We start from the raw sequence: 17,158 nt of genomic DNA, 5'->3' as shown, positions 1-17,158 counted from the left end.
TATTCTTAATTAGTTTGATTAATAAATTAGCTAGGTTATCAATTTCGATTCTTGTCATTTACAATTGTGTAGATCTAATTTCCCTTATTACATAGATAGCTAGACTTAGATTAGTTAGATTATTAATTTAGTATTTGAATCATTGTTTTATTATTCATTAGATTAATAAAATAGTATTCTCCATAATCTAGTTTCATTTCCATTAATTGTTTAATTTCAATTCGTAGATTTAATTATTTGTCATTATTAGTTTAATCCAAATTATTGCATTAGTAGTTTTGAATTGGGTTTAAACAAGCAAAGTTTCAATCTTTATATCATGTCTTGTTTGAATTCCATGGGGAATGATAGCGTGATGATTCTCGGCTAAACCTCCATTGAGGGGGTTGAGAAACCTTGATGAAAGCTTGATTCCGATTATCATAGAGTCGTCGTAATTTCCTTTCCACTCTAGAAATGATTAGTTCACCATGAGAATGTGTTTAATCGTTCACATACTAGTTATGAATTGGTAGAAATGCCATGTGTAATTAGGGATTAGGAGTAACCATATTGTTCTGCGAAGCAGTTCAATTCGGATTATGACGATTCGTCGTTAGTAGGATTAACTCGAGTTAAGGTGGAATCAATCCCCCTCTAACTCCTTATCATAGAATCTAACTCCTTATCATGGAATCAATACTCGACTAGTTGCATCTTGTGGGTAGTTGCATCGTAGTCTAGTTGCCACTTCGTAAATCTCTCATTAGACTTTAGAGTTAAGAGTATTTATACGTAGAAAACACAACATGCGGAAGGACTAGGAGTGGAACAAATTTGTTACTCCACTCTATTTCAATAGAATTGAGAATAGAGAAACTTTGATAAATATAGACACGTAAGATATATTTAGTTTACTTACGTTTTGAGTTTCATTGTTCATTTCGTAGGTAAACTATCTCATTATGTTTATCATGTAACTTCTCTGCCCAGGATCCTTTGCGTTCCTCCAACTTTTTCTTTAGATTATCCATTATAGTTTTGTTTGAAGACTATGTCTGTCCATTCCCCTCTGGATTGTAAGGGGTCGAGAACCCTTGCTTCACTCTGAATGCTTGGAGAAATGCTTTCACCTTCCCTCCTGTAAACTGGGTACCATTATCCGCGATGATAGTGTGTGGGAGTCCGAACCTGCATATGATATTCTCCCACAGGAACTTCCTCACCTGTTCCTCCTTCACCTGCTGCAGAGCCACGCCCTCAACCTATTTCATAAAATAATCTGTCGTGGCTAGCATAAACCTCCTTTTGCCGCTTGCCATGGGCAAGGGTCTGACGACATCCAACACCCACATAGCAAATGGCCATGGGCTAAAGACCTTGTGCAGTGGTTTCGCCGGTGCGTGTATCAGCGGTGCGAAGCTCTGGCATTTCCTACACCTTTTGGCATATTCGGTTGCATCTCTCTTCATGAGAGGCCAAAAGTACCCTTGCGATAGCAGCCGATGAGATGTTGTCCTCCTAGCCGAATGGCTCCCACAATCTCTTTCATGAATCTCTCCCAACACCTCTTGCACCTTCTGCGTTCCTAAACATTTTAACAGAGGTCCACTAACACTTTACCGATACAAATCCCCATCCAGCAAGGTGTATCTCTGTAATCTCTATTCCATCCTCATCCTTTCTTGCTTGTCCTCTATCTTTATCCCCGAAAGGAAACTCTTGATGGGTTCCATCCATCCCGACTTTTGCTCAATAGTTAAACATACCCCTTCTTCCTCTGCGGTACTCGGTTTGCTCAGCACCCTGACTTCGATGGATCTACCCTCGGTCCCAGGGAGTACCGCGACAACATATACCAATGCATCGGCATGTTTATTCTCTCCCCTGCCTAGATGAGCAAAACTGATCTTCTCAAATTTTCCTGCCCTTCTCCGCAATACCTCCAGATACTTCACCATCCTAGGACATCGCGCTACGAATCCTCCGTTAACCTGACATATTACCAAGTTCGAATCAGAATACACTATCAGCTCTCTTACACCCAGATCTCTAACCAAGTCCAAACCTGCCATCACTGCTTCATATTCAGATTCATTGTTTGAAGCAGCAAAACCCAGCTTCAGTGATAACTTTAGGCGAGTATTCTCGGGTGTGACTAACACCACCCCAATTCCATTCTCTATATCGGTAGTGGACCCATCTGCAAAGACTATCCATCCATTCCACATGTCCCAAGGATCCAGAGGGTCGTGGTTTTGGTCCACTTCCTGTTCCATAATCATCTCCTCTCCCAAGGTGGGGGCCTCGGCCGGAAACTCGGCCAGGAATTCAACTATAGCTTGTGCCTTTTCTACGGTCCTGGCTTGATACTCAATGTCATAAGAACTAAACATCACAGCCCATTTCAACATTCTCCCTAATTTCTCTGCCTTTAGGGCCTGTTTAAGCGGCAAGTTGGGCACCACTACCACCGAGTGAGCATTTAAATAAGGTTTCAATTTCAGCGCATAAAAGATCAAAGCCAAGGCAAACTTCTCAATTCTACTATATCTTGTTTTAGCTTTTAACATCGTCTTGCTCTAGAAGTACACCAACCTCTCTGCCTTGTCCACTACCCTTATCAACACTTAACTGATTGCGTACTATGATACCCCCAAATACAAATATAGCTTCTCCCCCTGCCCCAGGCGCGACAGGATCGAGGCCTTTCCCAAATACTCTTTTAACTCCTAGAAAGCCTTTTCACATGTCGCGGTCCACTGAAAGTCATCCGAGGACTTCGATATGAATCTATTGAGAGTTGTGACCATCCCGACCAACCTCTGAACCTTTTTCATATTCCGCGGAGACGGCATTTCCAATAGTGCCCTTATCTGATCTGGGTTTGCTTCTATTCCGCAGTATGTGACAATGTATTGATATGTGCTCAAAAAGTGCATTTTAACCCTTAATTATACCTCTTGTTTAGCCATCTTAGTAAACTAATAGTGTTTGTAAGTTATGTTTTATGATTATATAGGTGAAAAAGAGAGTTTTGTAGAATATTAGAGAAAAAAGGGTAAAGCAGAGCAATTCGGAGCATTAAGGATCACATGGGAAGCCCGTGAACAATCATGGAGAAGGCCAAGGAGTTGAAGCTATTAAAGATGCGACTTGGACCTATTTTAAAGCCTATTTGGAAGCCCAAGGCAAAAAGATTCGTTGCTTGGACCAAAGTCCGCAAAAGAGGAAATAAGGATGGAGCAAAAAAGGAAAAATAGACTCTCGTGTCTGGGTCACAAGGATCATGCGTCCAGATGCAACTCTCAAGTCTGAGACACAAGGATCGTGCATCCAGACGCATGAACCGACACTATAGCCACTTCTTTCACAGTTTTGGAAATGAAGTTGGACTCTGAAAGAAGTTAATTTGTATTAGGAAACAAACCACGGTCTGGAATGCTTCTAGAACTCATTGTAACCCCTATAAATAGAGGACTTAAGTGCCTCATGAAACTCGACAATTCACTTACATTCTTGTCTCCATAACTTGAGGCAGAGAGAGATTAATAATAAAGGATTTGGTTTTCACTAGTCAAGTCTTAATAAATTAGTCTTTCTAGTCTTATATTCTTTGACTCTTCTTCTCTCGTTCTTCGTGTTCTTCCTTCTTCACGGAAGGCTAATCTTCTCTTTCAAGGGAGGAGATGAAGCCTGTGCTTAAGGTTTAATGATGCTTCTGGTTCATGTTGTTCTCCAATCAGGTTAGTTCTTTATGTTTTTAGTTATTAGTTCCATTGCCCACACTAGGGGATGGAAGTATAAAATAGGGTTTATGTTTTGCAATAGTAATATCATGTTAGTGTTCTGTACTTTTCTTCTAGTAGTGTAGTTCTTTAGAGTTAGAGAAGTATTCTTTGTGTTGCCCTAGAAGGGGTAGCTCAGGGAGTGGCTACCTAGGGGAAGTATTATTTGTGTTTGCCTTAAGTGGTGATTCATTAAATGGCCACCCTATTAGGAAGTACTCCTTGATGTTGCTCTCAGTAATATATTGAATGGCTACCCTAGCTTACATAAAAAGAAAGAAGATATTAATAACATAAACATAGGAACAACCTTAAGTAGAGTTATTCGTTAACGATGATTCATCCAAGAAGGCATCGGCACTCGCTCGATTGCCTAATTGTAGTCTACTTGTGAGAACAATCATGAAGCAGAAGGTCACAGATCTAAGGTGTCGGTGGATTCTAATATCTTGAATTCCCTCTCCTATAAATTCTCAATAGTTTAGATAGTTTAGTTTAGTTTAGCATTAGAATCTACAATATCTATAATCATAGTTTTTAATCCCTCAAACCCCCTTTCCAGTCCTGTCATTCATATAACATACACTTAAAAGTGGAACGATACCCTACTCATCCTTTACTTATTGAGGGATAATTAGGTTTTGATACGCTTCTATTTTGTTCAACGACCATCATCTATCTACATCATCCATATGCCATCTCATACATACAAAAAGGAGCTTGTCATGTATCCCAAAAACTTTCTGGATGTCACCCCAAACGTACACTTCTCTGGGTTCATCATCAGTTTGTGTCTCTGCAGTATAGAGAACGTTTCACTTAGCCCCGCCAAATGCTCCTCCTTGGTCATACTATTTTCCACCATGTCGTCTATATAGATCTCCATTCCCTTTCTGATTTTGCTTTCAAACATCTTCTCCCCCACTCTTTGAAATGTTGCCCCGACATTCTTCAGTCCAAAAGGCATTCTGGTATAACAGTACGTTACCCCTTCCACTATGAACGCAGTCTTCTCTTGGTCAAGTCCGTACATCACCACCTGATTGTAACACATCGATGCATCCATGAACGAGAAAATCTTGAATTCTGCGGTCCAGTCCAACAACTCATCTATCCGCGGCATGGGGTAGCAATCCTTCGGGCACTCCTTATTGACATCCGTAAAATCAACACACATTCTTACTTTCCCATTCTCTTTTGGGACTGCTACTACGTTTGACAGCCATTCAGTAAACTAGCATTCACGGATGATGCCAGCATCTTTTAACTTCTTTATCTCCTCTCGAATTCCTTGTGCATACTGTGGTTTCACACCCCTCATCTTCTGCTGAATTGGACGGGCACCTTCCCTCATATGTAATCTGTGACATGCGAACTCTGGATCCAATCCTGCCAAATCCTCGATTGTCCATGTAAGCACATCACTGTTCTCAGTTAATAAGCAATCAACTTCACTTTCCAATCCTCCGACAAACTTGTCCCCACGTTCACAAACTTCTCCTCCTCTGCCACCCCTATGTTCACGACGTCAATCTCATCCATCGTCTTGGCCCCGACGAGTAGCTCCTTCTCAGCGGCCACGATCTGTAATTGCTATGCTAGCTTGTCACCCTTTTCCAGCGCCTCTTTATCTAGTGCACAGACCAAACCTTTCGCTGTCACCTGGTGGATGTTTTAGGCCGCGATCTGATCGCCCCTTATCTCATACGTTCCCCCATTAGTTGGGAAGCGGATCACTTGGTAATAAGTGGAAGGGATTGCCTTCATCTCGAGAATCTATTTTCTTCCCAGGATCACGTTGTATTGCGAGTTGGTATCTGCTATCATAAACCGGGTGAAAACAGTCAACGGCCCTGTGGTCACCGGCAGTACCAATTCCCCTAACGGCTCTGTCATGCTACCATTGAAGCCGAATAGGTTAGTTTGAGGGGGCTTCATCTGCTTCCTTTCTATGTACATCTCTTCCATTGCGCCCTTGAATAACAGATCCACTGAGCTTCCGCAGTCTATCATGACCCTTTTCACCATGTAATTACCCATTGCTATTGTGATCACCAGCGCATCCTCGTGAGGCGAGATCACTAACTCTAGATCCTTTGGGATGAACTCTATCCTGTTATTTCCCTTGCCGGCTCTTGGAACTGGCCGCAGACTACTCAGAACCTTATTTATCTGTTGCAGACTGGTTGTCCTCCTCACCTTATCTCTGTGGGCATTCCTTCCCAGCTTTTCTCCAATAAAAATAACATTAATCGTACCCAGGATCCTAGCCGCGGTAGGAACCCTCTCAACCAGCTGCACTTCCTTGATGAACTCCTTAAATTTCCCTCTCTCAATTATTCTTTCCACTAACCATTGCAAGGCAAAGCACTCATTGGTGGCATGATTCCTAACCTGATGATATGCACAAAACGACTTTCCCTCTATCTCCCTGGGTGTACTCCGTGGAGCTTCATAATACTGTTGTCCCTTGATCAACGACAATATTCTCTCCAACGGCTTGTTCAGCGGTGTTAGCTCTATTTTGCGATAGGCTTTTCTCTCCCTGTATTCTCTTCTGGCTTGGTCTCTGCCTCTTTCCGCTTTCTGTGTCTCCCCTCTGTAGGTTCCCCCCTCTCTTGCAGCGGTCCTTTCTCTGCCTCTCCGGTCCTCCACTCCTACGACTTGCACTGACTTCTCAGGTCTCTTGTGTTCCTTACTATTTCTCTACAAAATGTCCTCGTATATTATGTATCTCTCTACCTTCAGATACAAAGCATGTAATATAGTAACTTCGATCTTAGACACAGACTCATGCACTCTGGTTCCCTGTTTCAATCCATGCTGGAACGCTATGACCGCGGTGCGCTCATCCAAATTTTTCACTCGCAACGTCTCTTCCTTAAATCTGCACAAAAAATCCCTAAGTGTCCCGGTGGACTTTTGCTTGACATTAAAGAGATCCGCAACATCTACTACCCTCTTTCTCTAGTGGATGAAGTGATTTATGAAGGCTTGCTCCAGTTCCCCAAATCTCTGTATACTTTGCAACTCCAGCCGATAGCACCAGTCAAACGCTCCCCCTTTCATACTGGCAGGAAACATCATACAACGGAGCCCATCATACTTTGCCTCTTGCCATAGCGGCATCTACTGCCTAAAATGATGCAAATTGTCCGCCAGATCTCCTTTCCCATCGTATTTCTCGAACCGTGGTTGCGCGAAACTCTTTGGTACCTCGGAATTCCAAAACTGAGTCAGCAAGTGGGTTCTGATTCAGGCTGTCCACCACCTTTTTTGTTGCGCCTTATTTTTCCTTTTCCGTCGTGCGGTTAGACTCTCTGTCTCTTTCGATCATTACCTGCACCATTTCCATGGTAATGCCTCCTGTGTTGTTTGGTCCGGGTCCATGAGGAAGTTCCTCGCCTTGTCCCTCCACTTCACTACCCTCGGGTTCTGTTGTTTCCGCTCCCCCCTAAGTGGTTTCCCTTTCTCTCCTCAACTCATCATTCTCCTCTCTAAGCCTCCCTACCTCCTCTTGAAGTAACCTGGTCGTTTCTGCTACCGTATCCTCAACCTCCTCTTCCTCCATCTCTACATTTTCAACACTTATTGTGTCTTCCTCAATGACCTTAGCCTTCCCCTTTCTGGGTCTCCCTCTACCTCTTTCTCTCTGTCTTCCCCTCTTAGCTACAGGAGTCATGCTCTAAACTTTCCTTTTTCTGACCAGATCGTGGACCAACTCGTCCCCACAGACAGCGCCAAATGTGTTAACCACAAATATCACTAATAATCTCTCTAGTCTCTCTTGTCTCCCTAGTCTCTCCTTTTTTTTCTTTTTTTCTCTTTCTTTCCTTTTTCTCCCTTTTTCTTTCTCCACCATTCCTTTTTATATCCTCCTCTCCCTCACTTCCATCCCTTGATCTTCCTTCTATCTCACGGTCAACTTCCTCACACCTGTCCCTTTAAGGTTACGCGGCCCTACTCCGGTACCTCACGTTCCTTATTTTTTATCTTGCCTCTGTTTGACCCTGACACCCCCTAGATCACATGCCCTTATGCGGCCCACATCTTTCCAGGGTTCTGCGGTCTTACTTCGGTGTTTCGCGTTCCCACCTCCTTATTCTACCTCGAGCCAGAGGATATGCCACCTCAGTGGTCACAAAATAGGTTGATACACCCCTCTCAACCTTAAGTGACGCATTATCTTGCTTTTCAAGCGTGCTCTAAATTAGTTTGTTCATACTCTAAAATAAACTTTTTAAGAAAGCTTTGGCCAACTTGCGGGAATTGCGCCTCTTTACCAAGTAAACTATAGTTTGATTCCTCATGGTTTCATACTTTGGATTACAACCTGTGGTTGGTTGCATTGATTCACCATCCTCACTAAAAAAGTGAATTCCCTTAGCTTATTTATTGGGATTGGGCAGACTGCAGACCCCCATCACATTATCAAAGATCCCATGAAAGCTCGATCACATATTTTAATAGAGGTTTGCTAAAACAAAGCTACGTCAGATTTTATCTACCAATGATACTTGCTGATGTACAACTAAGATTTCGTTGCTTTGTATGTGAGCTAGGGGTTATGTTTGATCATTCCAATTTTAAGGGACAGATTTCATCATTTGTCGGTTTACTCTATGGAAATTAGAAATAATGACCAAGCCATTATGTCTTATACTCTTCTTTTGGTCAGCATCTCCATAATGAGTACTGCATCAAATACGCATAGAGTGTGAAGTTAAATATTGATTCAAAGGGAATGAATTCTCTATCTCTCATTAGTTAGCCACTGCAGACATCCGACAATGTGAGGTGAGGTTTTGTCCAGACGGGAATTCCCAGGAGGTCACCCATCCTGAAAACTACTCCTGCCCGAGCACGTTTAACTGTGGAGTTCTCACCAACCCCACAACCAATTATGCTTGAAAAGGCATCTGCGTTAAGATTTGGTGAATCAATTATTTATAGCTAGGATCTTGGACAGTTGCTTAAGCGAAGTGGGATCACACCATGGCGTAACCATCACCCATAACCGGGTTAGGCATCTTTCCATCATACCCCTCCTTGAGCCATGCCCAGGGGTATCACATTAGCGGTATGAGCAACTGTTTTTGGAGCTATTATTAAGTTCGAATGTGTAGCTACTGATAATATCATAATAATTTTCGAAGCAAGTTATTCAAAGCAAGAAAAAGTTACTTGCTACAAAATATGCGGGGGTTTATAAACACCTCTATATTTAATTACACATTTCTCATGGTATGATATTTTGGTTGATGTACCGGTACACTCATTACATTGATAATGATAGACTCTATTATGTTGAATTTGCTTATTTTCAGATTTTGTCCTTTCAAATGTGAATTCATTCTAGATTGATGCCATGACTACGCGTGTTGATAATTCATTTGACATATATGTTTCTTTATCCGTATTTGTTCTATTTCTCCGCTTACGTTTTTTGTTAGCATTTTGATATTTCCCCTTAACTCGAGCAAGAAATAGAATTTTTTCTCCATTGTAAGGATTGTTAATTGAACAAGTAGTACAACCCGTTTTTTATTGGGCACTAGGCTTTAATTGATTCAATATAGGGTTAGATAGTCCATGACTTTGATTTTAGGAAGTTTGGGGATTTTCCTATACCGGATGATGAGTTTATCTTTTGATATTGCTTGCTTCTCATACAGGGTAATTATGTTTATATATGACTAGATAAACATGCAGTTGGCAACTTTTATATATTGTGAAAATGATATTATCATGTTTGATTACTATTGTGACAATCAATCCAATTTTATATAGACCGCTTTATCATTTTCAGTGTAATGGGTAATAGTTCTGCTATCACCTTATTAATTGTCACACTATTTCTTTTTACATGTTCCAACATTGGTTTGACTTCTTTGACAAAAGCATGCATGAAGTCAAATGGAAATATGAACATGAATTAGATGGATATGAAAAACCCAACAGAGAAATGTCCCTGTCCAATTTGAATTGGACTTTTGAAGATATCATTTGGGATTTGGATTATCCATATAGTGACCTTGGGTGATGCGTCTATAGTTGTGTTCCATTTTTTTTGTATAGGTCCTAAACATTGTTGACACTTACAAAGCAAAAGGGTAGTCGCATGTGGTCCCCTGATACACTACTTAGAGCATATGATGATTTAAGTTCCTTCTTAAATAAAATTATGTTTAGACACTAAGTGTGCAGGTTAAGGAGGTAAGCTATACTAGAATAAATTAATGTGGGCAATGGATATTTAATAAGAAATACATGTTACAGGTGGCTGAACTAGGAAGGGTGTGCCCTTTCAAGAGCTTAAAGTACTTGCAGTAACAATGTGGGTTTGCAAGTTGCACTTGGGATACAATGTGGGTTTGTGAGTAGTTGGGATTTAAGAAGGTGCAGATTGATTCCAACTCAGTGAAAAGATATTAGGGCATAGGAGGTCTTGGTACTGCCTGAATATAATCTCCTCTATCCTCTTCATGGTCATGGCACATGACTTTTACTCTAAATCATATAGTGTTGTTATAAAAGTCGCCTATGTACTTTACTTATCCTTTTCAGTGGTCTTATGTTGATATTGTAAAGGATGACAAAATTGGAAAGTGGTCCTTCCGCTGTTGAATATGAATACAACACCTCAAAACATCGATTGCACCATAACAATTAAGCAAAATTTTATTTGGTGGAACTACAATTGCCCCCAAAAAAATAGGATATTGTGGTCAGAATTGACTCCTAAATAGTAGTTAACACCAACAACAAGATGGACAAGCCACATTTGTATTGTACAATAATCTAGTAGCAAAAATATGCTTATACATAAACTAGATACACCATGTAACTGTTATGCATTCTATCAAAGAGTCCAACCAAGCTGCAGATCATCCATATATCTAAACTTTATGTCTTAAAGGGTGTATTGCTAATGTACATCTACTGGATTCTAAAGTGAATTGTGGAGAACTTATGAGGTATGTGTACTTGAGATCGAGTTTAATTTTATGCAGGTTGGGGTCTGCCAAAACCTTCGACCAATAAAAAATAAATAAATTAGTTAACAGTACGTGAACTTTTTCATTTCTACTTTTTTTTTCTTCATGTTTCATCTAAAATATACTTATGCTTTTTTCGTGATCACTAAACAAATGATATTGAGTGAATATATTGAATTATATATTAATTTTTTTTTCCTAACATGCTACAAGAAATGTAAAAACAATAGTGCCGAAGGCACGGGTTATACCTAGTCACTAATAAAAACAAGTTGGATTTACAAATCATTGGTTAGGACAAGTTAGACATGTTAATCACTAATAAAACTGGTTTTTTATTTTTAATCATTTAAAAGGACAAGCCCATGTTGACTTGACTTTTATATTTTCTTTTTGTTCCAATTATACCCTTCTATGTTTCATATATAAGTCATTCATTTGAACTAGAAATAGAAAAATTAGATAAACCATCGAGCGAAGCCGAGCAAAAAGGAAACACAAGATCGATCGTTTTCAATAGAAGATTAAAGCTGAATCTAGAGATTCTACATTTCATTCGATTTCATTTGAAGGTTTGTCTCAACTTTATTATTCAAATTGAAATTGATTCAATTTAATTTTTGTTTTGATTCATTTTATTTGTTTGTTGAATTGGAAGGTTTTTTGTTTTTTTTTTTTTTTTGTTAACTATCTTATTAATATATGTAGCTCACTTGCGCCAAGTTTGCTTCCTATATTTAAATCTCTTAATGGATCTAACTTTTTGAGTATGCAATGACAGTTGTGTATACCACATTTTTTTAATGATGTATGTGTGGTTGTTTGATTTTCCAGTGCTATGGACTTTAGTGTGGTGGGTGTTTTTTGTTATAAAGGTGGTTTGTTGCACATTCATATTGGGTTGGAAACTTGTTTGGATTATCTTAAATGTGAATTGAGTGACAAGTGGTATGATTTGAGTTCGAATTCCTTTAATTTGTCTTTTTTCCATGATGGCAAGGACAACATGATTGAGATCAATATAGAGATACATTCTTTGGCATGTTATTGCTTTGCAAAGAAAAAGTTAACTGCGGATGTTAAAGTTGCTTGTAACATGCCTACTCTTGGTTGTAGTGTTCTTGCTCTTGCTTGAAGCAGCTACGCTCCAGGTGAATCTAGTAGTTCAAACTCATTGGTGGTTGGTGCTTGTGGGAATGACGAGTATAAGACAATTGCTTGGGTGTATAATTTTAGTGGGGGTGTTGGGCAGAGGTTTGAATTAGGTGCGACTAAATTTCATTTGAAAGTTCTCTAGTTTTCTATTGCCACGGGTATAAGTATAAGTTCACTAAGAATGACAACTGTAGAGTTACAGCTATTTATGGGAAGCGATTGGAGACAAATTGTTTATGGTTAATCTATGCCTCGGATAATTTTGGTACATTTGCAATTAGGAAAATAAACCCTATTCATACTTGCAGGTTTGCGTGTAAAGACTATAATAATCCTCCAATGACTAGTAATCTTGTGAAAAGTTTGATTATGAATTCTGTAAGTGATACACCTTCAATGCCAGTGAGGATGATAATTCGTTACTTTTAAAAGGAGTATGGGTTGACTGTGAAGAATCATGTTGCCTATATGGGGAAACAATTGGCTTTAAAGGAGTTTTATGGTGAGGAAGGTATTTCTTACCACCAATGCCGGTGAGGACGATAATTCGTTACTTTTAAAAGGAGTATGGGTTGACTGTGAATAATCATGTTGCCTATATGGGGAAACAATTGGCTTTAAAGGAGTTGTATGGTGAGGAAGGTATTTCTTACCACCAGTTAGTCTGGTATACAGAGGAGTTGATGAGAAGACACCCTGGGATTTGTGTTGACCTACAAATAAATAAGGAGACATGAAAGTTTGAGAGGGTATTCATAGCCTTTGAGGCTTGCATTCATGGATTCAAGTATTGTCGTCCTATGGTGTATTTAGACGGAACATTCCTAAGTACAAAGTACAAAGGTTGATTGATGGTGGCAACTACAAAGAATGGTGATCAAGTTATGCATTTGCTATTTTAGTTCAATTGTTTTCCTTCTTGTTTACTGTCTGGGGTAAGGTATGCACAAATGTCTATTCACACCTTAGCATTTTACTCTAAAAGCTGATACTATGTTATTTATTTATTTAGGTTTATATCCTCTGGCCATGGGTGTAGTTGATGGTGAAAATGAGGCTAACTGGTATTGGTTTCTTGATAAGTTTAAAGGGGCTTTTGGATACGAGATGAGGTATACATTTTTAAGCAATCGGCACTATGGGTTGCTTGTTAACATTTCGCTAGTTTTCCCAGGTTCGTATTATAGCTTATGTCTTTGGCACTTGAAGAACAACTTGAGAGTTGTTTTGTCAAAGACTGATTCAATTAGTAGACACGTAGTCAAGTTATTCTCCTATTGTGCATATGCTCCCACACACGACAAGTTTCAAGAGAAAATGGTTGAGCTTCGGACAATTGGTGGTGATCAAGTAGATAGATTTTTAGCTGGAGTTCCTTTGGAGAACTGGGCAAATTCATGTTTTAGCGGTACAAGATATGGGGATATGTGCTCTTCACTAGCAGAGTGTTTCAATAGTTGGGTAAAAGACGAGCATTTTCTCCCCATCACCTCCATGTTATATCAAAATAGAAAGAAAATGATGAGTATGGTGACTGAGCGGAGGAAGGATTCTAAGGTTTGGGCCATTCTTTGTCCTTAAATGATACTGAAGTTAGCCGAGAGGATTGAGAAAGCACGATCTTTGGATGTGATAAGGTCTGATGATTATGTGTTCCAAGTGATTTCAAAGAGTAGTGAGTATCGTGTTTACTTGATATCTAGAGACTGCACTTGTAATAATTGGAAGATAGACGATTTCCCTTGTATTCATGCAATTGCATCCATCTTGTGCAGTGGGGAATCTGTTTATGGCTATATTGATATTGTTTTCCACGCCTCCTCATTTTATAATTGTTACTCTCACGGTATTAGTGTTATAGATAACCATGAAATGCCAAACGAGATCCCCGACTTCCTTCAAGTGCTTCCACCAAATGTCAAGAGGGGTCATGGCAGACCATGTTCTAAGAGAATTGAGAATACGAGTGCGATGAGCAGCAAGCGTCATAAGTGCCGAAAATGTCATTCGACGAACCACCACAATCGCAAGACTTGCACTAGGGAAATGAATGCAGACCAAAGGAATGAGGGGCAGTGGAATGAGGGGGAAAGGAGTGAGGCATTATGATGTCGCAATTATTTCTTTCCAATGTCAGTAAACATAGAGGAAGTTGCACATACATTCAAGTAAACATACAGGATTCTCTATTGGATATTCTGTCAGAATTTAATAAAAGTTTATTTTAGTTTGTTGGTTTCATTTTTTTTTTAGGTATCTATCTTGGGATTTCATCTCCTGTCAGTCCACATTAGTTTTGTATGTGATAGGGTATGCACAGTTTTCAATGCACACTTGACGGGGTATGCACCAAAGTGCATACCCTCTTTTGGGTGTGCATTGATAGTTTTTGCCTTTTGGTGGTGGTAGTTCATCAACAAAAATTAATTGTCAGCGACCACAGTATATACGCACCACCATCTCAAGCTGCATTGAAGCAAATCCATGAGGAGAGACAAGTAGTGTGGTTGAAACATTACCAATTAATTCAAAAACAATGTATCCTGCATTGACATCATATATGGTATACACCAGAGATTTTTTTTTGTTTGTTTTGTACAAAGCCACAACATGTAGACTTGGTTAACGCACAATCAATACTTATACTATATTCAATTGCATGAATTATAAATTAATTAAAAGAAAAATATATAATGTAAACTAAATATTGTAACATTCATTAAAAAAAGTACTTGTTTTCAACTTAAATTCATTATCCAACAAAAACATACATCAGTGGCCTATTTTCTTCAATTAGTTCATACATCCATTTGAAACTTCTTCTGCATTGTGGCGGCTTTGCCTTAGAATTTTTTCTTCTCGAGCACTGAAACTTCTTCCTCTTTTTTTGTTCTCTTATTCTTTTTGTTGCCAACCGGTTTTGTCTTCTTCCTATTGTTGCCACTAGATTCCATCTTCTTCCTTTTGTTCTTTGACTTCTCCATCATATTTTTCCTTTTGAGTTCCTGCATAAGTATTGAAGAAGCATTTAAAAATCTTATGTATGCACTCATAACTATGCATACCATGATTTTTTCAACCATGCAAAATAGCAATACAAATCTATAGTATGCACTGATAACTGTGCATACCGTGATTTTTTCAATTGAGCGAAACATCATTATAAATCTTATGTATGCACTTATAACTGTGCATACCATGATTTTTTCAACTGAGCAAAATAGCAATACAAATCTATAGTATGCACTGATAACTGTGCATAACTATGATTTTTTCAACTAAGCAAAACAACATTATAAATCTGATGTATGCACTCATAACTGTGCATACTGACAAGAGAATTAACTTAGATGTGAAAATAGGTTGTTTAACATGCTAAAATCATTTTATCAATCAATTTATATACTCTCTAAACATGTTGGTAAGAAGAGAGTAATCATGTTCTCCACTCTTGCTTGCACGTATTATTCACAAATCTAGACTAAACAAACTATTGCACTAATGAGAGAGTAATATGTGATGTGAAAACAGTAAATTTAAATGCTAAAATAGTAGATATAATGATGATAAAAAGACATAGAGAAGGTTAATCCACCACGCGATTCGATTGACTATTAGTTTAGTCATCGAATTGATTTCTTGATCCCTAGTGAATACCAAGTCATCTCTGATCAAGGTTTCACTAGCAAGAGAGTTTAGCTCCACCACAAATCTCTTTGATGGTGACTCTAATAAACTCTAGTTCAACTCTTATGGTTTTTATCTCTAAATTACCATGAGAATCAAACTTGAAACTCTATTCTAAACAACATCCAAATTAGTAACAATCATCCTCACGTGGTTTCATTAACCCCCTCTAATGGAGGTTTTAGCCTTGTGTCATTGAATTAAATTTAACTAAACAATAAGAGAAAGACATAATAAAGTAAAGAATTGAATAAACTAAGCTTTATTGATGGGGTTTAATGGAGGCTACAAAACTAAACTAATTAATTAACCCTAAACTAAACTACAACTACACTAAACTAATTTGAAACTAAGGATGTGTTTGTTAACTAGCAAATGGGGGTACTAATTGTATTTTCCCACTAGAAGCACTATTTGTCAGTGTTTGGATGTACTTAAGGGCACTGGAAATACTATTTAGAATTAGCCGGCAAATCAAATTTTCCCACTAAAAGTGGGAAAATAGAAAATACCTCCTCCCAAAGTTGGATTAGCCACTCGGTATTTTCCCACTAGGGTAGGGAAAATAGAAACACCTCGCCCTCTTGATCTCTCTTCTCTCTTTCTCACTGCCGCTTCCCTCGCTCGATCAACTCACTCTCTTCTCAGGTATTCTCTCTCACTCTCATCTCTCATCTCTCATCTCTCTTTCTCTCACAGACTATCGGTCTCTCTCTCTCTCAAACTCTTGGTCTCTCTTTCTCTATCAAACTCTCGGCCTCTCTTTCTCTCAATCTCTCTGTCTCACATTTTTTTCACTATTTTTTTTTTGTTCTATCTTTCTCAGATTTAATATTCGTTCTCCAGCTCTCGCCGCTTTAATTTCATTTTTTGGGTTTTAATTTAGTTTGCTTTCATTTTTGCAAACAAACACTGGCAAACTGAAATTTTCCCACTATAGATTTGCAAATCTATAGTAGGTAAACACTGGCAAATCTTATATTTTCTCACTAGAAGTTTGCCAGTTAACAAACACACCCTAAGGGGAGGAAGGAGAAAATAGGTTTAGTCTTAACCCTCTTTATTTAGGAGAGGGTTAGGGTTACATTTTCGTGCATGGGCCAATAAAGGGGACTTTGGGCCTCTAATATGAGCCCAAAGTCCAGTAGGTTAAGTCTAAAGAGTCTAAAAAGAGTTTTGTTGACTTTTATGTTCTTTTTCTACCCGAATTAACTTTGACTTCCCAGCTTTGACTAGGCTTGAAAAGGCTTTTTCTTTTTGATTATTGGGCTTTGAACATAGAACTCTTCTAGCAATCATTTTGACTCATTTTCCAAGTAAAATGATATTTTTAAGCACATAAACAGCTTCAAGACCTGAAATACACAAAAACACGTAAACATTACTAACTCTTATTTATTATAAACATAATTGGCCTAAACATAATACTATTAAGGGGTTTAAATTATAGTTTTGGGTGCTTATCACATACCATGATTTTTTCAACCTAGCAAAATAACAATACAAATTAATAGTATGCCCTAATAACTGTGAATACAGTGATTTTCTTTC

General features: G+C 38.7%; 3 protein-coding genes across 3 annotated transcripts; 1 reads left to right on the top strand and 2 right to left on the bottom strand.

Moving 5' to 3' along the window:
- Positions 1-1,031: 1,031 nt before the first annotated feature.
- Positions 1,032-2,552, bottom strand: LOC147488038 (uncharacterized). Its single transcript, XM_086574235.1, has 2 exons — positions 1,749-2,552; positions 1,032-1,244 (listed from the first exon to the last, which is right to left on the bottom strand). The coding sequence occupies exons 1-2, from the start codon at positions 2,550-2,552 to the stop codon at positions 1,032-1,034; spliced, it is 1,017 nt and encodes a 338-aa protein (XP_086430361.1).
- A 2,991-nt stretch (positions 2,553-5,543) lies between these two features.
- On the bottom strand, positions 5,544-7,122 carry LOC147488037 (uncharacterized). The gene is made up of 2 exons (XM_086574234.1): positions 7,108-7,122; positions 5,544-6,473 (listed from the first exon to the last, which is right to left on the bottom strand). The coding sequence occupies exons 1-2, from the start codon at positions 7,120-7,122 to the stop codon at positions 5,544-5,546; spliced, it is 945 nt and encodes a 314-aa protein (XP_086430360.1).
- A 6,379-nt stretch (positions 7,123-13,501) lies between these two features.
- Positions 13,502-14,029, top strand: LOC147488036 (uncharacterized). Its single transcript, XM_086574233.1, has one exon. The coding sequence runs from the start codon at positions 13,502-13,504 to the stop codon at positions 14,027-14,029; it is 528 nt and encodes a 175-aa protein (XP_086430359.1).
- Positions 14,030-17,158: the final 3,129 nt, after the last annotated feature.

Source organism: Coptis chinensis, chromosome 7 (assembly GCF_015680905.1).
Source record: "Coptis chinensis isolate HL-2020 chromosome 7, ASM1568090v1, whole genome shotgun sequence".
NCBI classification, from domain to species: Eukaryota; Viridiplantae; Streptophyta; class Magnoliopsida; order Ranunculales; family Ranunculaceae; genus Coptis; species Coptis chinensis.
The sequence above is the reverse complement of the archived record's forward strand: the minus strand, read 5'-3'. Positions and strand labels throughout refer to the sequence as shown.